Source organism: Danio rerio, chromosome 19 (genome assembly GCF_052040795.2).
Source record: "Danio rerio strain M-AB ecotype USA chromosome 19, GRCz13ab, whole genome shotgun sequence".
NCBI classification, from domain to species: Eukaryota; Metazoa; Chordata; class Actinopteri; order Cypriniformes; family Danionidae; genus Danio; species Danio rerio.
In genome coordinates, this window is record NC_141039.2 from 847,482 (window position 1) to 866,345 (window position 18,864).

General features: G+C 38.8%; 1 protein-coding gene across 4 annotated transcripts; it reads right to left on the reverse strand.

Moving 5' to 3' along the window:
* Positions 1-335: 335 nt before the first annotated feature.
* slc6a18 (solute carrier family 6 member 18) lies at positions 336-13,932 on the reverse strand. 4 transcript variants are annotated; one of them, NM_001114897.2, is given in 13 exon segments: positions 336-570; positions 603-805; positions 1,037-1,199; positions 4,015-4,174; positions 5,454-5,658; positions 6,093-6,249; positions 7,570-7,698; positions 7,793-7,905; positions 9,326-9,436; positions 9,568-9,749; positions 10,522-10,659; positions 11,604-11,744; positions 13,677-13,893. In NM_001114897.2, coding segments are annotated over 13 exon segments (1,857 nt in total). In that variant the 5' UTR covers positions 13,822-13,893; the 3' UTR covers positions 336-560.
* Positions 13,933-18,864: the final 4,932 nt, after the last annotated feature.

An 18,864-nucleotide genomic window follows, 5' to 3' on the forward strand; every position in this document is an offset into this window, starting at 1 on the left:
GGTGCCACTTGAGTCCCCATTAAAACGATATATATTTTTTACTAATATTAAATAGCAATGTTAAACAAAAATAGGATGTAAGATTATAGCATACAAGGTACAATACATGAACACAATTATAATACGATATGAAACATTTTATGGTTAAGGAAATATAGTTTGGTTATCTACAGCTGTCCAATGCTGGCCTTAATAACCCGAGTGAAGCCTTTAAATGTAACTTTAGGCTGAATACTAGTATTTAGAAACATATCTAGTCAAATATTATGTATTATTATTATTAAATCTGGTGTTTAAGAGGCATCTTCTGTGGGAAAATATTTGAAAAACTTCAATTTTCCAATAAATTATTATTATTTTATTCTCAGAGTGATTTTACACCAATATGAGTCACGTCAGCAAGCACAGGAATACATCAACATTTACATTTCCACACATACACACACATTCTGCCTCATAATATTGGTGTGTGTGTTCTGCTTGAAGCTTAGGGTGTGTGCGTGTATGTCCTGAAGCTCTACATGTGTGTGTCGTCAGTGTAGCTCTGGTAAGTGTGTGTGTTAGATCTGTCTGAAGTTTGGTTGTGTGTGTGTTAGATCTGCTTGAAGCTCTGTGTGTGTGTGTCGTCAGTGTAGCTCTGGTTGGTGTATGGGTTAGGGTATCCGCTGTGTGGGTGTGTGTGTCGTCTGATGAGTCTGTACAGAGCCACTATAGGGATGGAGATGACGGGGACGGAGCTGAGCAACACACAGATGGAGAAAACCCAGGTGGAGTACGGCTTCTCCTCCGTCTCCGGGAAGTTTTCCTACACACACACACACACACACACACACACACACACACACACACACACAAATTCACGTTTTAAATAATTTTAACATTATTTTGTAGTTTAAACAGCTCAAATATACAGCCAGTATTAAGAAAACACACAGGAACAATTACAAAAACTTAATGATTAATTAAAATATTAATTTAAATAAACAAATTATTTAAAAGTACAAAAGAGCTGAAGTCAGAAAAGGTGTTGACTGACGTATTGTGGGTTCCAGGCGGGGTATGTGGGGTGTTTCTGGACCTGCACCACCACATACGCCACCAGCACCACCAGCAGCATGACAGGACTGATGCCCATCCAGCAGCAGCGCCAGAACAGGTTCGGCCGCCGTCCCGTCATCTGCTCGATGTCGTCGCTGAACCTGAAACACAGAGAAAACACACACGATGCTTGAGAGGTAAATTAAATGTGTAATAATTAAACTACAGTTTCACTACAAATTGCTTAATGGTCAAGTGACGTGTATATAAGAGGATTAAAGCTGAGCCATGATAAAATAAATAAAAATAAATCAGGTAAAACTATTTATAGGCGATGCGGTGGTGCAGTGGGTAGCACGATAGCCTCACAGAAAGAAGGTCGCTGGTTCGAACCTTGGCTAGGTCAGTTGGTGTTTCTGTGTTAGGGTTAGGATTGTGGTGTTGGTTTCCTCCGGGTAGAGATCTGTGCGGGACTACATTTTGAATCCCACTCGCTCCCGCCAGGTTTTATTCCGAACCCAAGCTCTCTCTCTCATTCACACACATACACACACACATAGGGCACTATCATACACCCGGCGCAGTGTGGCGCAAGGCGTGGTGCAGTAGTCTTTTGGTAGTTTCAGCTTGGCGCAAGAGTGGTTTTGAGGCGTTGTGCTACGCTGTTTAAATAGCAAATGCATTAGCGCTCATATGTGCACCCATAGGCGTTCTGGTCTATAAAGGAAGGCGTTCTGAGGCGGACCGCTGGCGCGTTGCTATTTTGAGAAACTATAATAGATTTTTCATTAGACCAAAACAAACCCGGTCTAAACTCCAGCGCAGAGTTGCGCCTCACTTACACACTGCTTAATACACACAAGAGAGCAACAGGCAAATATCTTTACATATGAAAAAATGTAAATATTAAGGATATATATAGGATATAATAAGAATAGATATAGGATATAAATATAAAGGATTAAAATATTACAAAACATATTATTTTCTAGCCTACATAAATATGAAAAATCACTGCTGTTATGTCTTCTTCATCTCGGGAGGCTTTTTCAGTTCATTCATAACAATTTGCTTTTGTATAATGTTATTATTATTAGCAGTATTATTTATTATATCCATATTTATATTTGTTTTATTAAAAACAAGCTTAGATTTGCCCACCTGTCAGGTTTTAGACCATATGGGGCGCAGCATGTGTTTTTGGAAATAACTCAGTATTTTGAACACACTTGGTCATTATTGTTTATTTATTAGTTTGCTGGAAATTAGAACTGAATTTAGACATAGTTTTAAAACAAATCTTTGCACTTAACAAACTAAATTATTTATTTATAGACTAATTGATGTCTGTGCGTAAAGGTTTCCCTATCCACGAGCGAATGTGAAAGTGATCCATTATCTCTCATTCTCACGCAGTAGATGCTCTGTTTAACTGTGTTCTGTTATAAGACTGTGAACTGTTTGCTTGTGAAATGCTCAGTTTTTCCGCTTAGACTTACTTTGCGTCCTGTAAATAGCGAATGCGCTCTTGGCGTGACGCAGCTGGCTCTTAAAGGGAATGGGAGATGAGACTCTGATTGGTTTATTCTCTAAACACACCTATAACTCATTAAGAAAATAAACTCAACACTTTTAGCCCATACGCCACGGCGCAAATCGCATTTTTCCGTCCTTAAATTAGCAAAAACGCGTCCTGACACGCCCTGAAAGCGTTTGCGCCCTGCGTTTTGCGCTTTGCACATGGACCGTCAAAATAGAGCTCATAGACTCCAACAAATAAGCTAAACAAAGCATCACACTCTCTCATTCACACACATACATACGCGTGGCGTGGTCGCTCGGGAGTCGGGAGCGATATTAGCCCGCCCGTTCCCGTTCAATTTAAACCAAAGTTACCGACCGCTGCCACGTTTTATTTGGAAATTTATTCCCGCGCCGTAAGAAATCTAGTCGGGTCCCGCGGCTAGACCTCTACCTCCGGGTGCTCCGGTTTCCCCCACAGTCCAAACACATGCGCTATAGGGAGCTTAATGAACTGAATTTGGCCGTAGTGTATGAGTGTGTATGGGTGTTTCCCAGTGATAGGTGGCAGCTGAAAGGTCATCCACTTTGAAAAACATGTGCTGGATAAGTTGGCGGTTCATTCCGCTGTGGCAACCCCAGATTAATAAAGAGACTAAGCCGAAAAAAAATGAATGAAAACCATTTATAGTCATAATAATGTGAGATTAAGCTCCTGCCATCGCTAGTATTTTTTTAAAATAAAATGTTGAGAATAAACTGATTAATATTGAGGATTAATTTATTTCAATTCCAAAAAAAACTCTACATAAAATGTTAGGAAAGTGATCAGAAATGTCAAGATTTTAAGATGTAAGTCCTTGACGTGTGCATTTGTTTAATCAGATCTTCTTTCAGCAGACGTTGGTTTAATCATTTAATATAACGTTTTATTGTGTGCATTTAACTTGTTTTTCTGAGTTTTCTGAACTTGAATTGTGCAATTATTTAAATTTAAAATGTATTTTAAAATGATAGGTTTCTCTCTCTGTGTGTGAGTGTGTGTATGTGTGTGTGTTCGTGTGTGTGTGTGTGTGTGTGTGTTCGTGTTCGTGTGTGTATGTGTGTGTGTTCGTGTGTGTGTGTGTATGTGTGTGTGTTCGTGTGTGTGTGTGTGTGTGTGTGTGTGTGTGTGTGTGTGTATGGTTTGAACAAAACACATTAATAACAATCAAACTTTTTGTAAAATGGTTTGCAGCAGGGATTAAAATTAAATTAAATTAAAAAATAAACTTTAATTTTATGAAAATTGTGTTAACTTTTAAAAAGTGTTTTGAATTGTTTTCATTTTTAAAATCTGACTTTCTTTTTTTTTTTTTTACATTTTGATGATTTGAGTTCCTGTGGTGAGCTGGTGCTCTTGCTTTGATCTGTTGCTGCATCTGTCTGCATGATATTAAAAGTGAACGATTGTACCGCTTGATGCCGTAGAAGCAGACGACGGCGATGATCTCGAAGAAGGCGATGACCAGCAGCGGCACTGAACCCACGTAACTGTTGAAGATCTCCAGCCAATAATTCCCAGATCCCAGAGTGAAGATCAGAGCCACCAGGAAATTCACCACGCAGATCAGACCTGCTCATCAGCATATCATTAGCATAACGTCATCCCATTAGCATATCATTATCCCAATGACATCACCATATCATTCACATAGCATTAAAGTGACCATGCATGTGTCTGTGTGTCTGTATGTGTGTGTTATTGTTCGTGTGCATGCATGTGTATGTGTATGTATGTGTGTGTTTGTGTGCCTGTGCATGCGTGTATGTGTTTGTTTGCATGCACGTCTATGTGTTTGTGTGTGTTTGTGTGTGTGTGTGTGTGTGTGTGTGTGTGTTATTGTGCATGCATGTGTATGTATGTGTGTGTTTGTGTGCCTGTGCTTGTGTGTATGTGTTTGTTTGCATGCACGTCTATGTGTTTGTGTGTGTGTGTGTGTGTGTGTGTGTGTCTGTTATTGTGCATGCATGTGTATGTATGTGTGTGTTTGTGTGTGTGTGTGTGTGTGTGTGTGTGTGTGTGTGTTATTGTGCATGCATGTGTATGTATGTGTGTGTTTGTGTGTGTGTGTGTGTGTGTGTGTTATTGTGCATGCATGTGTATGTATGTGTGTGTTTGTGTGTGTGTGTGTGTGTGTGTGTGTGTGTGTGTGTGTGTGTGTGTGTTATTGTGCATGCATGTGTATGTATGTGTGTGTTTGTGTGCCTGTGCTTGTGTGTATGTGTTTGTTTGCATGCACGTCTATGTGTTTGTGTGTGTGTGAGTGTGTGTGTGTGTTATTGTGCATGCATGTGTAGGTGTTTGTGTGTGTGTTTGTGTGCCTGTGCATGTGTGTATGTGTTTGTTTGCATGCACGTCTATGTGTTTGTGTGTGTGTGTGTGTGTGTGTGTGTGTGTGTGTGTGTTATTGTGCATGCATGTGTAGGTTTTTGTGTGTGTGTTTGTGTGCCTGTGCATGTGTGTATGTGTTTGTTTGCATGCACGTCTATGTGTTTGTGTGTGTGTGTGTGTGTGTGTGTGTGTTATTGTGCATGCATGTGTATGTATGTGTGTGTTTGTGTGCCTGTGCTTGTGTGTATGTGTTTGTTTGCATGCACGTCTATGTGTTTGTGTGTGTGTGTGTGTGTTATTGTGCATGCATCTGTATGTGTATGTATGTGTGTGTTTTTGTGTGCCTGTGTTTGTGTGTATGTGTTTGTTTGCATGCACGTCTATGTGTTTGTGTGTGTGTGTGTGTGTGTGTGTGTTATTGTGCATGCATGTGTATGTGTATGTATGTGTGTGTTTGTGTGCCTGTGCTTGTGTGTATGTGTTTGTTTGCATGCACGTCTATGTGTTTGTGTGTGTGTACCAGTAAAGATCTCTTTGGGCATCCAGCGGGGCACCATGTGCAGGTCCAGCAGGGGCGTCAGCACTCCCTCCAGATTACCGAACATTGAGGAGAGTCCGAGGCTGAAGAGCATGACGAAGAAGAGCACGGCCCACACCTGAGAGCCCGGCATCTCGATCACCGCCTCCGTGAACACGATGAACGCCAGACCCGTTCCTGACGCGCTCTGAACACACAGCCCTGATTATTAAGGGACTCAGCCCAAAAGAAATTAAATGAATATTCCTTTCTCCAACACTACTCTGCCGGCATTTAACCAATAGCGTCTCTGCAGCACAGTGATGTCATGCTGCACGCGCTGCTGTTTCTGTGTGAAGTCAAGAACGAGGTCTAACTCTGTGCCAACGCATAACTATAGACATGTTCAATAATAATGACTATATATATATATTCAAGTCCTGATTGGGAGGTAACGTCTGATTTCGAGTCTGAAACCGTGTGATTGGGTCTGATTTCCAATCACGTGATCAGATCTGGACAACCCTGGTTAACAGAGTATAATGGACGTGTTTTTTTCTGCAGTGTTAAATGTAAACTAATCTGATAATTGTGACTGTGTAGAGCCGAGGGTGGTGAAGGTGGTGTCGTGTGGTGTCTGACCTGGTCCAGGAAGTTCTTCAGGACGCAGTGTTTGAGGTTCAGACTGGAGACTCTGTCAGGATCGCTGGCGTTCAGGTCCCTCAGCCAGCTGTCGTAGTTCTCAATCGTGATGTTCCTGTCGCCGATGTCGAAAGCGTTCGTCAGGTCCAGGATATTACTGAAACACAACAGCAGCAGCCGCGGCTCAAAACTCTGAATAACGGCTCAGTGTCACTCTGTGTCGATGGAAAGATGGACGGTTGGTTGGGTAGTTGTATAGAGGTCGCTAATTAATTGCTACAGTGTTCTGAGTGGTTGCTAGGTTGTTGTTAGGGTGATCTTGGTGGTTGATAAACTGTTGCTAAGGTTGTTGCTAGATTGTTGTCAGATTGATGGATATTTGTATGGATCTTTGGATAGATTGATGTATGGTGGTTGCTAAGCAGTTGCTACAGTGTTCCAAGTGGTTGCTAGGTTGTTGTTAGGATGATCTGGGCGGTTGATAAGCAGTTGCTAAGGTTGTTGCAGGATTGTTGTCAGATTGATGGATATTTGTATGAATCTTTGCATAAATTGATGGATGATGGTTGCTAAGCAGTTGCTACAGCGTTCCAAGTGGTTGCTAGGTTGTTGTTAAGGTAATCTGGGTGGTTAATAAGCAGTTGCTAAGGTTGTTGCTAGATTGCTTTCAGCTTGATGGATATTTATATGGATCTTTAGATTGAGGGATGATGGTTGCTAAGCAGTTGCTACAGTGTTCAAAGTGGTTGCTAGGTTGTTGTTAGGGTGATCTGGGCGGTTGATAAGCAGCTGCTAAGGTTGTTGCTAGATTGTTGTCAGATTGGTGGATATTTATATGGATCTTTAGATTGAGGGATGATGGTTGCTAAGCAGTTGCTACAGTGTTCAAATTGGTTGCTAGGTTGTTGCTAGGGTGATCTGGGTGGTTGATAAGCAGTTGCTAAGGTTGTTGCTAGATTGCTTTCAGCTTGATGGATATTTATATGGATCTTTAGATTAATGGATGGTGGTTGCTAAGCATTTGCTTTAGTGTTCCAAGTGGTTGCTAGGTTGTTGTTAGGGTGATCTGGGCGGTTGATAAGCAGTTGCTAAGGTTGTTGCTAGATTGTTTTCAGATTGATGGATATTTGTATGAATCTTTAGATAGATTGATGGATGGTGGTTGCTAAGCAGTTGCTACAATGTTCTGGGTTGTTGCTAGGTGGTATCTAAGAGCCTAGTTCTAAGTGGTTGCTGCATGGTTGCTAAAACACTTGCTTGGGTGTTCTGGGTGGTTACTAGTTACTTGTTACTTGTTCTGGGGGCTCAATTATGGTTGCTAAGCTGTTGTCAGGTTGTTCTCAGTGCATGCTTTGTGGTTGTTATAAGATGTTCTGGGTGGTTCCTAGGCAGTTGGTAAGCTGTTTAGAGTGGTTGCTAGGGTGCAAAGGTCATGTCTCTGGTGTATGTGTGTGTGTGTGTGTGTGTGTTTTCTCACCTGTTGACGCAGGAGTTGAAGTTGCTGGTGGCTTTGAAGCCCAGGATGGCGAATATGGGGATGGAGGCATAGAGAGACGTCGCACTGTTAATGATTCCCACAAACAGAGCATCACGCTCACAGTCATTCCTGTAATACACACACACACACACACACACACATCTGTTATAATGTAAGAATATACATCATGTGTTATAATGCATATATGTGTGTGTTTGTGTACTTTTTGGGGTTGTAGCTGGAGAAAGCGATGAGTCCACCGAAGGCCAGAGACAGAGAGAAGAAGATCTGTGTTGCAGCGTCCAGCCAAACCTGAGGGTTAGTGAGCAGCGTCCACTGCACACACACACACACACACACACACACACACACATGGTCAGACTGAGCTCATGTGTGTTAAAGTCTTTTAAGCCATCTTTGAAACAGCTCTCGTCTATTTGAAGTCGGCATAAAATCAAAATGTACTTTTTTATTTTCAGTGTATACTACTAAATACTACACGTCTACTTTAAATGTGTAACAATTAACGTGCACAATGTTTAATAAAAAAACACAACCTTTAGGGCGGGGCTATCAGTCTTTAGGGTGTGACTATCAGTCATTTAGGGCGGGGCTATCAGTGCATTAAGGCAGGGCTATCAGTCTTTAGGACAGAACTATCAGTCTTTAGGGCGGGGCTATCTGTGCATTAGGGCGGGGCTATCAGTCTTTAGGACAGAACTATCAGTATTTAGGGCGGGGCTATCTGTGCATTAGGGCGGGGCTATCAGTCTTTAGGACAGAACTATCAGTATTTAGGGCGGGGCTATCTGTGCATTAGGGCGGGGCTATCAGTCTTTAGGACAGAACTATCAGTATTTAGGGCGGGGCCATCTGTGCATTAGGGCGGGGCTATCAGTCTTTAGGACAGAACTATCAGTATTTAGGGCGGGGCTATCTGTGCATTAGGGCGGGGCTATCAGTCTTTAGGACGGGGCTATCAGTCATTTAGGGCACGGCTATCAGCCTTTGGGGCGGGCTATCTGTCATTAGGGCGGGGCTATCAGTGCATTAGGGTAGGCTATCAGTCTTTAGGGCGGGGCTATCAGTCTTTAGGACAGAACTATCAGTCTTTAGGGCGGGGCTATCTGTGCATTAGGGCGGGGCTATCAGTCTTTAGGACAGAGCTATCAGTCTTTAGGGCGGGGCTATCTGTGCATTAGGGCAGGGCTATCAGTCTTTAGGACAGAACTATCAGTCTTTAGGGCGGGGCTATCTGTGCATTAGGGCGGGGCTATCAGTTTTTAGGACAGAGCTATCAGTCTTTATAGCGGGGCTATCAGTGATTTAGGGCACGGCTATCAGCCTTTGGGGCGGGCTATCTGTCTTTAGGGCAGAGCTATCAGTCTATAGGGTGGGGCTATCAGTGCATTAGTGCAGAACTATCAGTCTTTAAGGTAGGACTATCAGTCTTAAGGGCGGGGCTATCAGTCCATTAAGGCGAGGCTATCAATGCTTTAGGGCAGGGCTATCAGTCCTTTAGGGCAGGGATATCTGTCTTTGGGGCGGGGCTGTCAGTCTTTAGGGCGGAGCTATCAGTCCTTTAGGGCGATGCTATCAATGCTTTAGGGTGGAGCTATCAGTGCTTCAGGGCAGGGCTGTCAGTCTTTAGGGCGGTGCTATCAGTTATTTAGGGCGGGGCTATCATTGAATTAGAACAGGGCTAATATTCTTTAGGGCGGGTCTATCCCCTTGTATGTTGTGTGTGAGTGCTCACATCTGGAGTGAACAGGTACTGCAGGCCGTCTGTGGCTCCGGGCAGCGTCAGCGCTCGCACCAGGAAGATGGTCAACACCAGGTACGGGAATGTGGCCGTCACATACACAGCCTGCACATCACAATACACACTATATCAGCACCATACTGTGAGAAATGCCTTGCTCTGTTAAACATTATTTGAGAAATATTTGAAAAAGAAGAAAATGTTCACAGGAGGGTGAATAACTTCTAAACTGTGACCTTGCCGATGGTCTCGATGCCGCGAATGAAGCAGATGTAGACGATGCTCCAGGCCGTGGCGAGGCAGAGCACCAGCGTCCACTGCAGAGAGCCGCTCTGCTCGATATCTGGGCTGATGTTCAGAGTCTGCCGGTACCAGTAATAGTTCACCGGCGTGCTGGACACACACTCCTCCACATAGCCTAAAACATACACACAAACACTATACAAACCTCTATAAAAGCAAACGAGATTAATTTTTTACTTAATTCAGCATTTTTATATTTTATTTATGCATTTCTTTATGTTCTTGTATTTTTTTATTATTTATATTATTGAATTTCTTGCATTTAACTTGTTAATTAATTTGGTGTAGTTATTGTTTTATACATTCAGCAATTTTTATTTAATTGTATTATTTTAATGTGCTAATATTTTTTTATTTTAGCTCATTTATTAATTATTTATTTCAAAAATATTTATGTTTTAAGTTCTTTTTTGTCTATGCTTGCACGTATTTTTATATTTACATTTATTTTATATTTTATATATTACATTTAATAAATGTTTATCGTGCAATTATTTCATTTTTTTATAAATAGATTTGTTAAATTTATTTATATTTCAATGCATATTGTTTTACTGTATATTTTTATATGATTTTATTTTATTTATTTTGCTATTTTTTTCTGTATATGTAAAAAATAATATATATATATATATATATATATATATATATATATATATATATATATATATATATATATATGTGTGTGTATTTATATACATACACTCACACACACACACACAACTTACACACCCAAGCATATGCAGGTCTGTTGTGAGACGGACTTATGTGATTTCTTCTGTTGCTTTGGTTATGAATGATGACTTTTCCATGACTTGTGTTTGTTTATGGCGTGCATATATTATTTTGTCATGTGTGTGTGTGTGTGTTTTGGGTGTTTTTTGTACCCTCCAGGTTGTCATTAATGGGACATTGGCTCCAGGGCAGCGGATCCTCAAACGAGTGGAAGAAATACCACAAAACCCAGGCCAGAATGGTGTTATAAAACAGACCCACCAGGAAGGAGACGACCATTGACGCCACGCCTGCACACAGTACATCACATTTACACCATAATAACACTATAATGCCTTTATGAACTCATAAAACGCTTACACTAACTCATCTTGGAGAATCACGGCGTTGCACAACCAATCATAAAGCACACAACTGACAATAAAACCACATTTATCTGATCCAAAAAATGCTAAACAATATAATAATGTCTAATTGCTGTTTAATAGGGAGATATAATTTAAAGTGTAATTTATTTATGTGATGTAAAGCTGAATTTTCAGATTCACTGCAGCCTTCAGTGTCTGTGATCCTTCAGAAATCTGTATAATAGGAGGATTTGATGATTAAGAATATATTTTAATATTTTATTTGTTGATAATTGTGATGCACTAACAGTAGAAATAAAAAAATGCAATAAATTGATTAAAAGTGACAGTCAAAACTAAAATGTCACAAAAATATAGCTGAATTTCAATTAATTTGGTTTTTCTATTTATCTGTGGATCCTGTAAATGTAAATTTAATATATTATTATAATATATATGTCAGTTTACTTGAATATTTTAGCAAATGTACTTTTTAATTAATTTATTTTGTATTTAATTTAATGCATTTTCAACGTGTAATATTTTGTACAGTTTATAAATGTTTTATTTTTTACATTTATTGTTTCTTATTTACATTTTGAAAATAAGCACTGATAATAATCATGTTTATTGATCATCAGATCCTCATGCATAAACACTGAAGACAAAATAATTCAGCTTTACATCACATATAAATGAGACTTTACTGGATATTCACATTAAAAGCAGCTATTTTAATTACATATTTTACTAAAGCATACAAATATAGCTTAAGAGTTAAATATAACAAAGAAAACATTAAATATATTGTCTCGTTGTATGTGTTGATGTAATGCTAATGTTGTAATATCGCTGTTATAATGTAGTGTTGTGTGTTGTTGGCTCACCGACGCCCCCTAGCAGTGGAGATATGGAGTGCCAGACGCCGATGCTGCCCTTTCTCAGACTCTGCCCGATGGCCAGCTCCAGATACAGCAGAGGTAAACCCTCGAACACCAGCGCGATCAGGTACGGGATCAGAAATGCTCCTGAAAAACAGCCGAAAAACAGCCTGATTTATGTACAACCAAAAAAACTGTTGTTATAGCACCACCGGTGGCCCTTCTGTGAACTGCAGCAGCGTCTTAATGCTGGTTTTTACACTAAAGGCCCCTACACACCAAAATTTACTTCTTAAAACCTTTATTTTTACATAGACTGGTTGTAGGGATCAGAAACTCTCCTGACAAACAGTGAAATAACCACTTTCAATAAACTGGCTTTATTTAAAACCAAAAAATGCTTGTTATAGCGCCACTGGTGGCCATTCTGTGAACTGCAGCAGTGTCTTAATGTTTACACTAAAGTCTCATTGACACTAATTATGTAAATATAACGACAAATGTATTTGTGTCCACACTGAGAAATGATAATGTTTATTAGTGTGCTACTAGCGCATCTGACCAGTGAATCCAGCTCATGTAATTGATCTAATCGGACTGCAAATTTAGCAATCGGATTTACTGCGGTAGTTAATTTTTAAAAAATTATAAATACAAATTATAAATAAGGGTGACGCAGTTGCGCAGTAGGTAGTGCTGTCGCTTCACAGCAAGAAGGTCGCTGGTTCGAGCCTCGGCAGGGTCAGTTGGCGTTTCTGTGTGGAGTTTGCATGTTCTCCCTGCGTTCGCATGGGTTTCCCCATTTCTGTAATTAAAGTGTTGTAAATTTAATTAGGTACTAATATTTAATTAGTATATTTAATTAAGGGTAGTATATTTATTTAAGACCATACATTTTTTAAATGTCATACACTCACCGGCCACTTTATTAGGTACACCTGTCCAACTGCTCGTTCACGCAAGTTTCTAACCAGCCAATCACAGGGCAGCAGCTCACTGCATTTAGGCATGTAGACATGGTCAAGAGGATCTGCTGCAGTTCAGAGCGAGCATCAGAATGGAGAAGAAAGGGGTTTTAAGAGACTCTGAACGTGGCATGGTTGTTGCTGCCAGACGGGCTGCTCTGAGTATTTCAGAAACTGCTGATCTACTGGGATTTTCACGCACAACCATCTCTAGGGTTTACAGAGAATGCTCCGACAAAGAGGAAATATCCAGTGAGCGGCAGTTCTGTGGGCGCAAATGCCTTGTTGATGAGGCCAGAGGTCAGAGGAGAATGGCCAGACTGGTTCCAGCTGATAGAAAGGCAACAGTAACTCAAATAAGCACTCGCTACAACCGAGCTCTGCAGAAGAGCATCTCTGAACACACAACACGGCCAACCTTGAGGCGGATGGGCTACAGCAGCAGAAGAGCACACCGGGTGCCGCTCCTGTCAGCTAAGAACAGGAAACTGAGGCTACAATTCACACAGACTCACCAAAACTGGACAATAGAAGATTGGAGAAACGTTGCTGCTCTGATGAGTCTCCATTTCTGCTCACACATTCAGATGCTCGGCTCACAATTTGGCCTCAACAACATGAAAGCATGGATCATCCTGCCTTGTATCAGCGGTTCAGGCTGGTGGTGGTGGTGTAATGGTGTGGGGGAGATTTTCTTTGGGTTCATTAGTACCAATTGAGCATCAACGCCACAGCCTACCTGAGTATTGCTGCTGACCATGTCCATCCCTTTATGAGCACAGTGTCTCCATCTTCTGATGGCAGCAGGATAACGCTCCATGTGCCAAAATTATAAATCTTTTTTTAATTAATTACAAAACTATTTTTATGTTTATAAATTGTACAATTTTAATTAATTTCAATATTTATTTTATTTTTTTAAAGTGCAAATTGTAAAAATTAAATATAAAAATCATTCAAATTAAATAAAACATTTTTATATTTATAAAATGTACAATTCTAAATAATTAAAAAAAATTTTAATGTATTTAAAAAAAACTGTAAATAGCTTAGTTCCTAAAGCTTCAGATTAAATCCGTGTGTGTTTGTATGCCTTTTTCTCTGCAAAAATCACCTCCTCCGTAAATCTGGCAGAGGTACGGAAATCTCCAGATGTTTCCGAGCCCGACAGCAAATCCCACGCAGGTCAGCAGATACTGGACCTTGTTGTCCCATTTGGGTCTTTCCTGAACGCTGGAGGTTTCGCTCGCTGTATCCATCTTTGCATGTGTGTGAGAGAGAGACGGGTCGTGTCACTCACTCACACACTCCTAACTAAACCCAGGGGGTGTGATGGTGTGTATCATTTATGCTTTTGTTTAAAATGCAGTTTAATGGATAACTCCGACTCAAATCCAGGATTTAACTGTAAAACACAGAGCACTGCGGATGCAAAGGTTACGCCAGTTAACATTTTATTGTCCTCATTATATTTTTATTCCATTCGCTATAAACAAAAGTCCTTTCAGGAGATGAGGAGCAAAGAAAATCTTCAGCAGCTCCGAGACGTCATCACGTTTATTAGTAAGGAAAATCTTCAGAGACATCACCACTAAACATCAGCATATTAATCAGCTAAATATTATACATATTACATAACAAAATCAATCGTTATATTCATCATTTTATTAATACAGCACCGTACAATTTGCTTTATTAGTTACCACAATGCAATTTTGGCTCATGTTAATCAGCTAAATATTGTACAATAAAAAGGCAATAAAGTAAATAAATGCAATAAAAACATCACAATTTAAACAATTAACATTTTTTTAGAAAATAAATTAAATATATACATTATGTCTATAATGTTTACATATGTTTATATATGTGTGTGGCCCATGGACATTTCCTGCTCATTATCAAACTATTTCATAACTGTAACAAGGAAATTCAATCATAACTTCATAATAAAACAGTTATAATAGCATTATTTATCAATATTGTGGCTCTTTTTGGATTCCCGGAAGCTGTAGAAATTAAACATGTAAAACAAGAAATACGTTGGGACCATTGTTTTTGTTTCTGCGAGTGTGTTTCTGCAAATTGACTTCTATATAAATTTATATTCACTTATTAACAACAAAATAGCAGTGCTTAACTTCAGAAGAGTTACAAACTCAATATTTGGTGGAATATTCCTGATTTTTAACCAGTACATATTAAGACATTTGTTATTATGACAATACACTGAAAATAAATATAAAATATAAAGAAAATATTCGATGTAGTTCCAAATAAATAAAATACCATTAATAAAAATTATAGTGATGCCACAAAATCTTATTAAACTGCCCAAAACCAATGGCTGAATATTCATTCATTCATTTTCTTTTCAGCTCAGTCCCTTTATTAATCAGGGGTCGCCACAGCGGAATGAACCACCAACTTATCCAGCATATGTTTTACACAGAAGATTCCAGCTGTAACCCAGTACTGGGAAACACCCATACAAACTTATTCACACACACACACATATACTATGGCCAATTTAGCTTATCCAATACACCTACAGTATAGAGCATGTGTTTGGAAACTTACAGCAACACGGGGAGAACATGCAAACTCTATACAGAAATGCCAATTGTGCTACCCAGTGCCCTACCGTGATGCTTGGCTAAATATATATATATATATATATTATATCATTATAAATCTATTAAATAAATGGTAAGGACAATGGCTAAATATTTAGTTATGAAGTTATAATTACAAATAACAGTGTAAATTCAGTCTTTCTACAGCATAACATTACTTTTATTTTATTTATTTTACTTTCCTGCTTTTTGAATATAATGAAAGTCGCAGGTTTGTGATTATTGTCTAGACCAAAATGTTCTTAAAAATGTGTTTTTATTGTTCTTTTGTGTCTGTTTGCAACAAAATAAGAACCATATTTTAATATAAGCAGCTCATGAATGCGAAGTCTATGTGAATTAGCAGAGCGAGGTTAATCATAGTGAAAGTGAATTCACAGAAGCAGATCAGCGCAAAATAAACACACTCCTCATGAATATGAATGAGAATCAGGCTGATGCGGTTGCCAGGTGCATGACATCATCCCCTGTAGACTTTGATGTGTTGTGATGAGTCACTGATAGCTGTTTCGTGAGCTCGGTGATGTTTCTTATCTGATTGTAGAGTATAATCTCTACTGTCTGTCGAATGAAGGAGACCCAGCGCTCATTAGAGCCACAATAACACAATCTTTATCACTATTTACACTTTTTATTGCGCGCATGCATATATAATATTTACATAAACTGAAATGCAGAAGTTTTCTCTGACGCTCACGAACGCATTTACACAGTGAAATAATACCGTTTTAAATAGCTGATTAATGTGTGTTTAAATGACATTTACTGTTGAAAAGCAACAACTTGCACTAACACTAGTTTTGTTAAGGTACTTTTTATATAATTAATGTCAAATATTAAACAAAAACATCTTAATTGACAGCAGTGGTTTTGGAGGCGGAGCTTGTCAATAGGAGAAATGAATGTTGTGTGAAATACAAGGAATAAAATTTGCGTTTCTTTCATATTTAAGATCAAAATTTTTCCAGGTTTCTCACAGACGTCTAGCATCATGAGTTAAACATTTGCACCAATTTTTATTCCAATTGGCCCATTTTAACCTTGTGTAATCAGTGCTTAAAATGATTGGTGCATCATGAGCATGTTTCCCAAGAGATGCCAATGTCCACAGTGGTTTACATGCCATTTTAAAGAAAGACAGCTTGTATCCAATTTAATGTCTCTGAGTTAGAGTTAAATAATTACAGCTGTTTTCATGTTTGTTTTTTTCTTGTTATTGCGCCACCAAGTGGCCAAGTCTCGCAGCTACAGATCACACATGCACAAGTTTGAGTGAAAATATTCAATTTTCTAATTTTTGTCAACATTCAGTTCAATAAATGTCATGTTTATTTCTCTATAGCGCTCTTACAACGAAGATTGTGTTGAAGCAGCTTAACATTGAACCTCTAGTGAAGTGAAACAGTGTTAGTCCAGTGTTCAGAGTTTCAGTTCAGCTCAGTTTGGTTTAATTTTCACTGAAGTCCAAACACTGAAGAGCAAATCCATCCATGCACAGCTCCACAAGTCCCAAACCAAGCAAGCCAGTGAACAAAACTTCACCAATTGACGAAAGTGAAGGAAAAAACATGAACATAAATTAATTTTTTTATTATTATTGATTGATTCCTTGGCTGTGTTTCCATCCAAACATACTGAAAGAAGCTGAAAATGTGCATTAAATATTGCGAATAAAGCAGCTTCTATCCAATGAGAAACAAAAGTGAACCAAATGGTCACTCCCTGATCAACTGGAGCAAATCTGAGTCAGTGAAATGCAGTTTGGTGCATTGAGAGAAGTCACTGTGATCTTTTTTTCTTCTCTAATACATGAGTTGATAGTCCAACACGCACATAACAATATGTGAATGTGAGTATATTGATTGATTCAGTTTGAAGCTTCAGTGATTCTGTCTGCTTGGCTTTGGTTTCAGTCAAACTAATGTTTTACAAAGCATTCAAAAACTGAACAATTGACCGTGATTAAATCCAGTGCATGTGTCTTGTTCACCTTGACAACAAGTTTCCCATGCTTCCCGACACCCAAGTCTACAATGAGCAGTTTAGTTTTTGTACTTTTGATCGATTGGGACGAGCCTCTGTGACGTTTATTTGTGAGGTTTTTTCCACCACACCTCAGAGTCTGAAGTCTCTACACCTGACGCATCACTCTGCCTGATCAGCTTTACTGCAGAATGTTGAGTCTAACAATAACAATAGGGTGAACCCCTGATAAGATAAGAATACAGCGCAAAGTATTTTCAGTCAATAGTTGAACCATTGGTTAGCCGTGATCTGTGACCTACAGTTCATTAATATTTTGCTGATTTTACATCGATGTTCAGTGTTTTGCTTTTAATCCAGAAATACCCTGAATGGGGACATCTCTTTAGGAGCACAGGAGAAATTATATAGTTTATTTGACTTCACAATGTGTGTGTTTAACTATTCAGTCTCCTGTGAAATATTAATTTCTTTTCCACACTGTCAGAAATAAAGGTACGTGAGCTGTCACTGGGGTGGTACCTTTTCGAAAGGTACAAATTTGTACTGGAAAGGTCCATATTAATAACCAAAGGGTACAAACTAGTACCGAAAAAGTACAAAGTGTTCCTCCTAAAATGTTTAGGTACTAATATATACTTTTGAGGTACCAAATGTGTACCTTTTGAAAAAGTGCCACCCCAGTGACAGCTCGCGTACCTTTATTTCTGACAGTGTAATATAACAGAAGTGATGTTTAATATAGCAAGGACATTTTTACAGGGTTTATTATTATAATTCTTCTTCTGTATAAGGTCTTTTTTTAGTTTGGTTGGAATTAAGGTAGTTTTTAAGGTATGTATGTGTATATATATATATATATATATATATATATATATATATATATATATATATATATATATATATATATATATATATATATATATATATATATATATATATATATATATATATATATATATATACATTTTAAGGTCTGTATTATTAGATTTAAGAATTTGTTTTTTTTAATTGACTCCAGAACTGTTATTCAATGACTTCCCTGATTAACCTAAAATTAATCTATGAGGTAGCATAAAATCTGCTAGAAATGTCTCCATGAACATATCTGAAGCATCACGACATGTTCAGTGTTGTGCAATAGCGCCACCAGCTGGTGACTGTGAGATTTCTTTTTTTTATACTTATGATACCATCAAACGTGACTTTTTAAAATAATTCCCATAATCTATCACAAAGGGTGGCACGGTGGCTCAGTGGTTAGCATTGTGGCCTCATAGCAAGAAGGCCACCGGTTTGACTCCTGGCCGGGTCAGTTTGCATGTTCTCCCCATGTTGGCATGGGTTTCCTCCGGGTGCTCCGGTTTCCCCCACAGTCCAAACACATGCGCTATAGGGGAACTGATCAACTACACTGACTGTAGTGTATGACTGTGTGTGTGAATGAGTATGTATGGGTGTTTTCCAGTAGTGGATTGCGTCTGGAAGGGCATCCGCTGTGTAAAACATATGCTAGAAAAGTTGGCGGTTCATCCCACAGTGGCGACCCATAATAAATAAGGGACTAAGCCGAAGGAAAATCAATGAATGAATTTATCACAAGTATTCTGGTGATATATATATATATATATATATATATATATATATATATATATATATATATTTTTTTTTTTTTTTTTGCAT

Excerpts from the sequence above, each read along its gene's own strand:
- slc6a18 (XM_088651290.1), bottom strand. The coding sequence starts at position 13,821 with ATGGATACAGCGAGCGAAACCTCCAGCGTTCAGGAAAGACCCAAATGG. Across the intron at positions 11,745-13,676 it reads CTGCCAGATTTACGGAGGAG|GAGCATTTCTGATCCCGTAC; the intron begins GTGATTTTTGCA and ends GCTGTTTTTCAG. Across the intron at positions 4,175-5,453 it reads GCCCAAAGAGATCTTTACTG|GTCTGATCTGCGTGGTGAAT; the intron begins GTACACACACAC and ends GCTGATGAGCAG.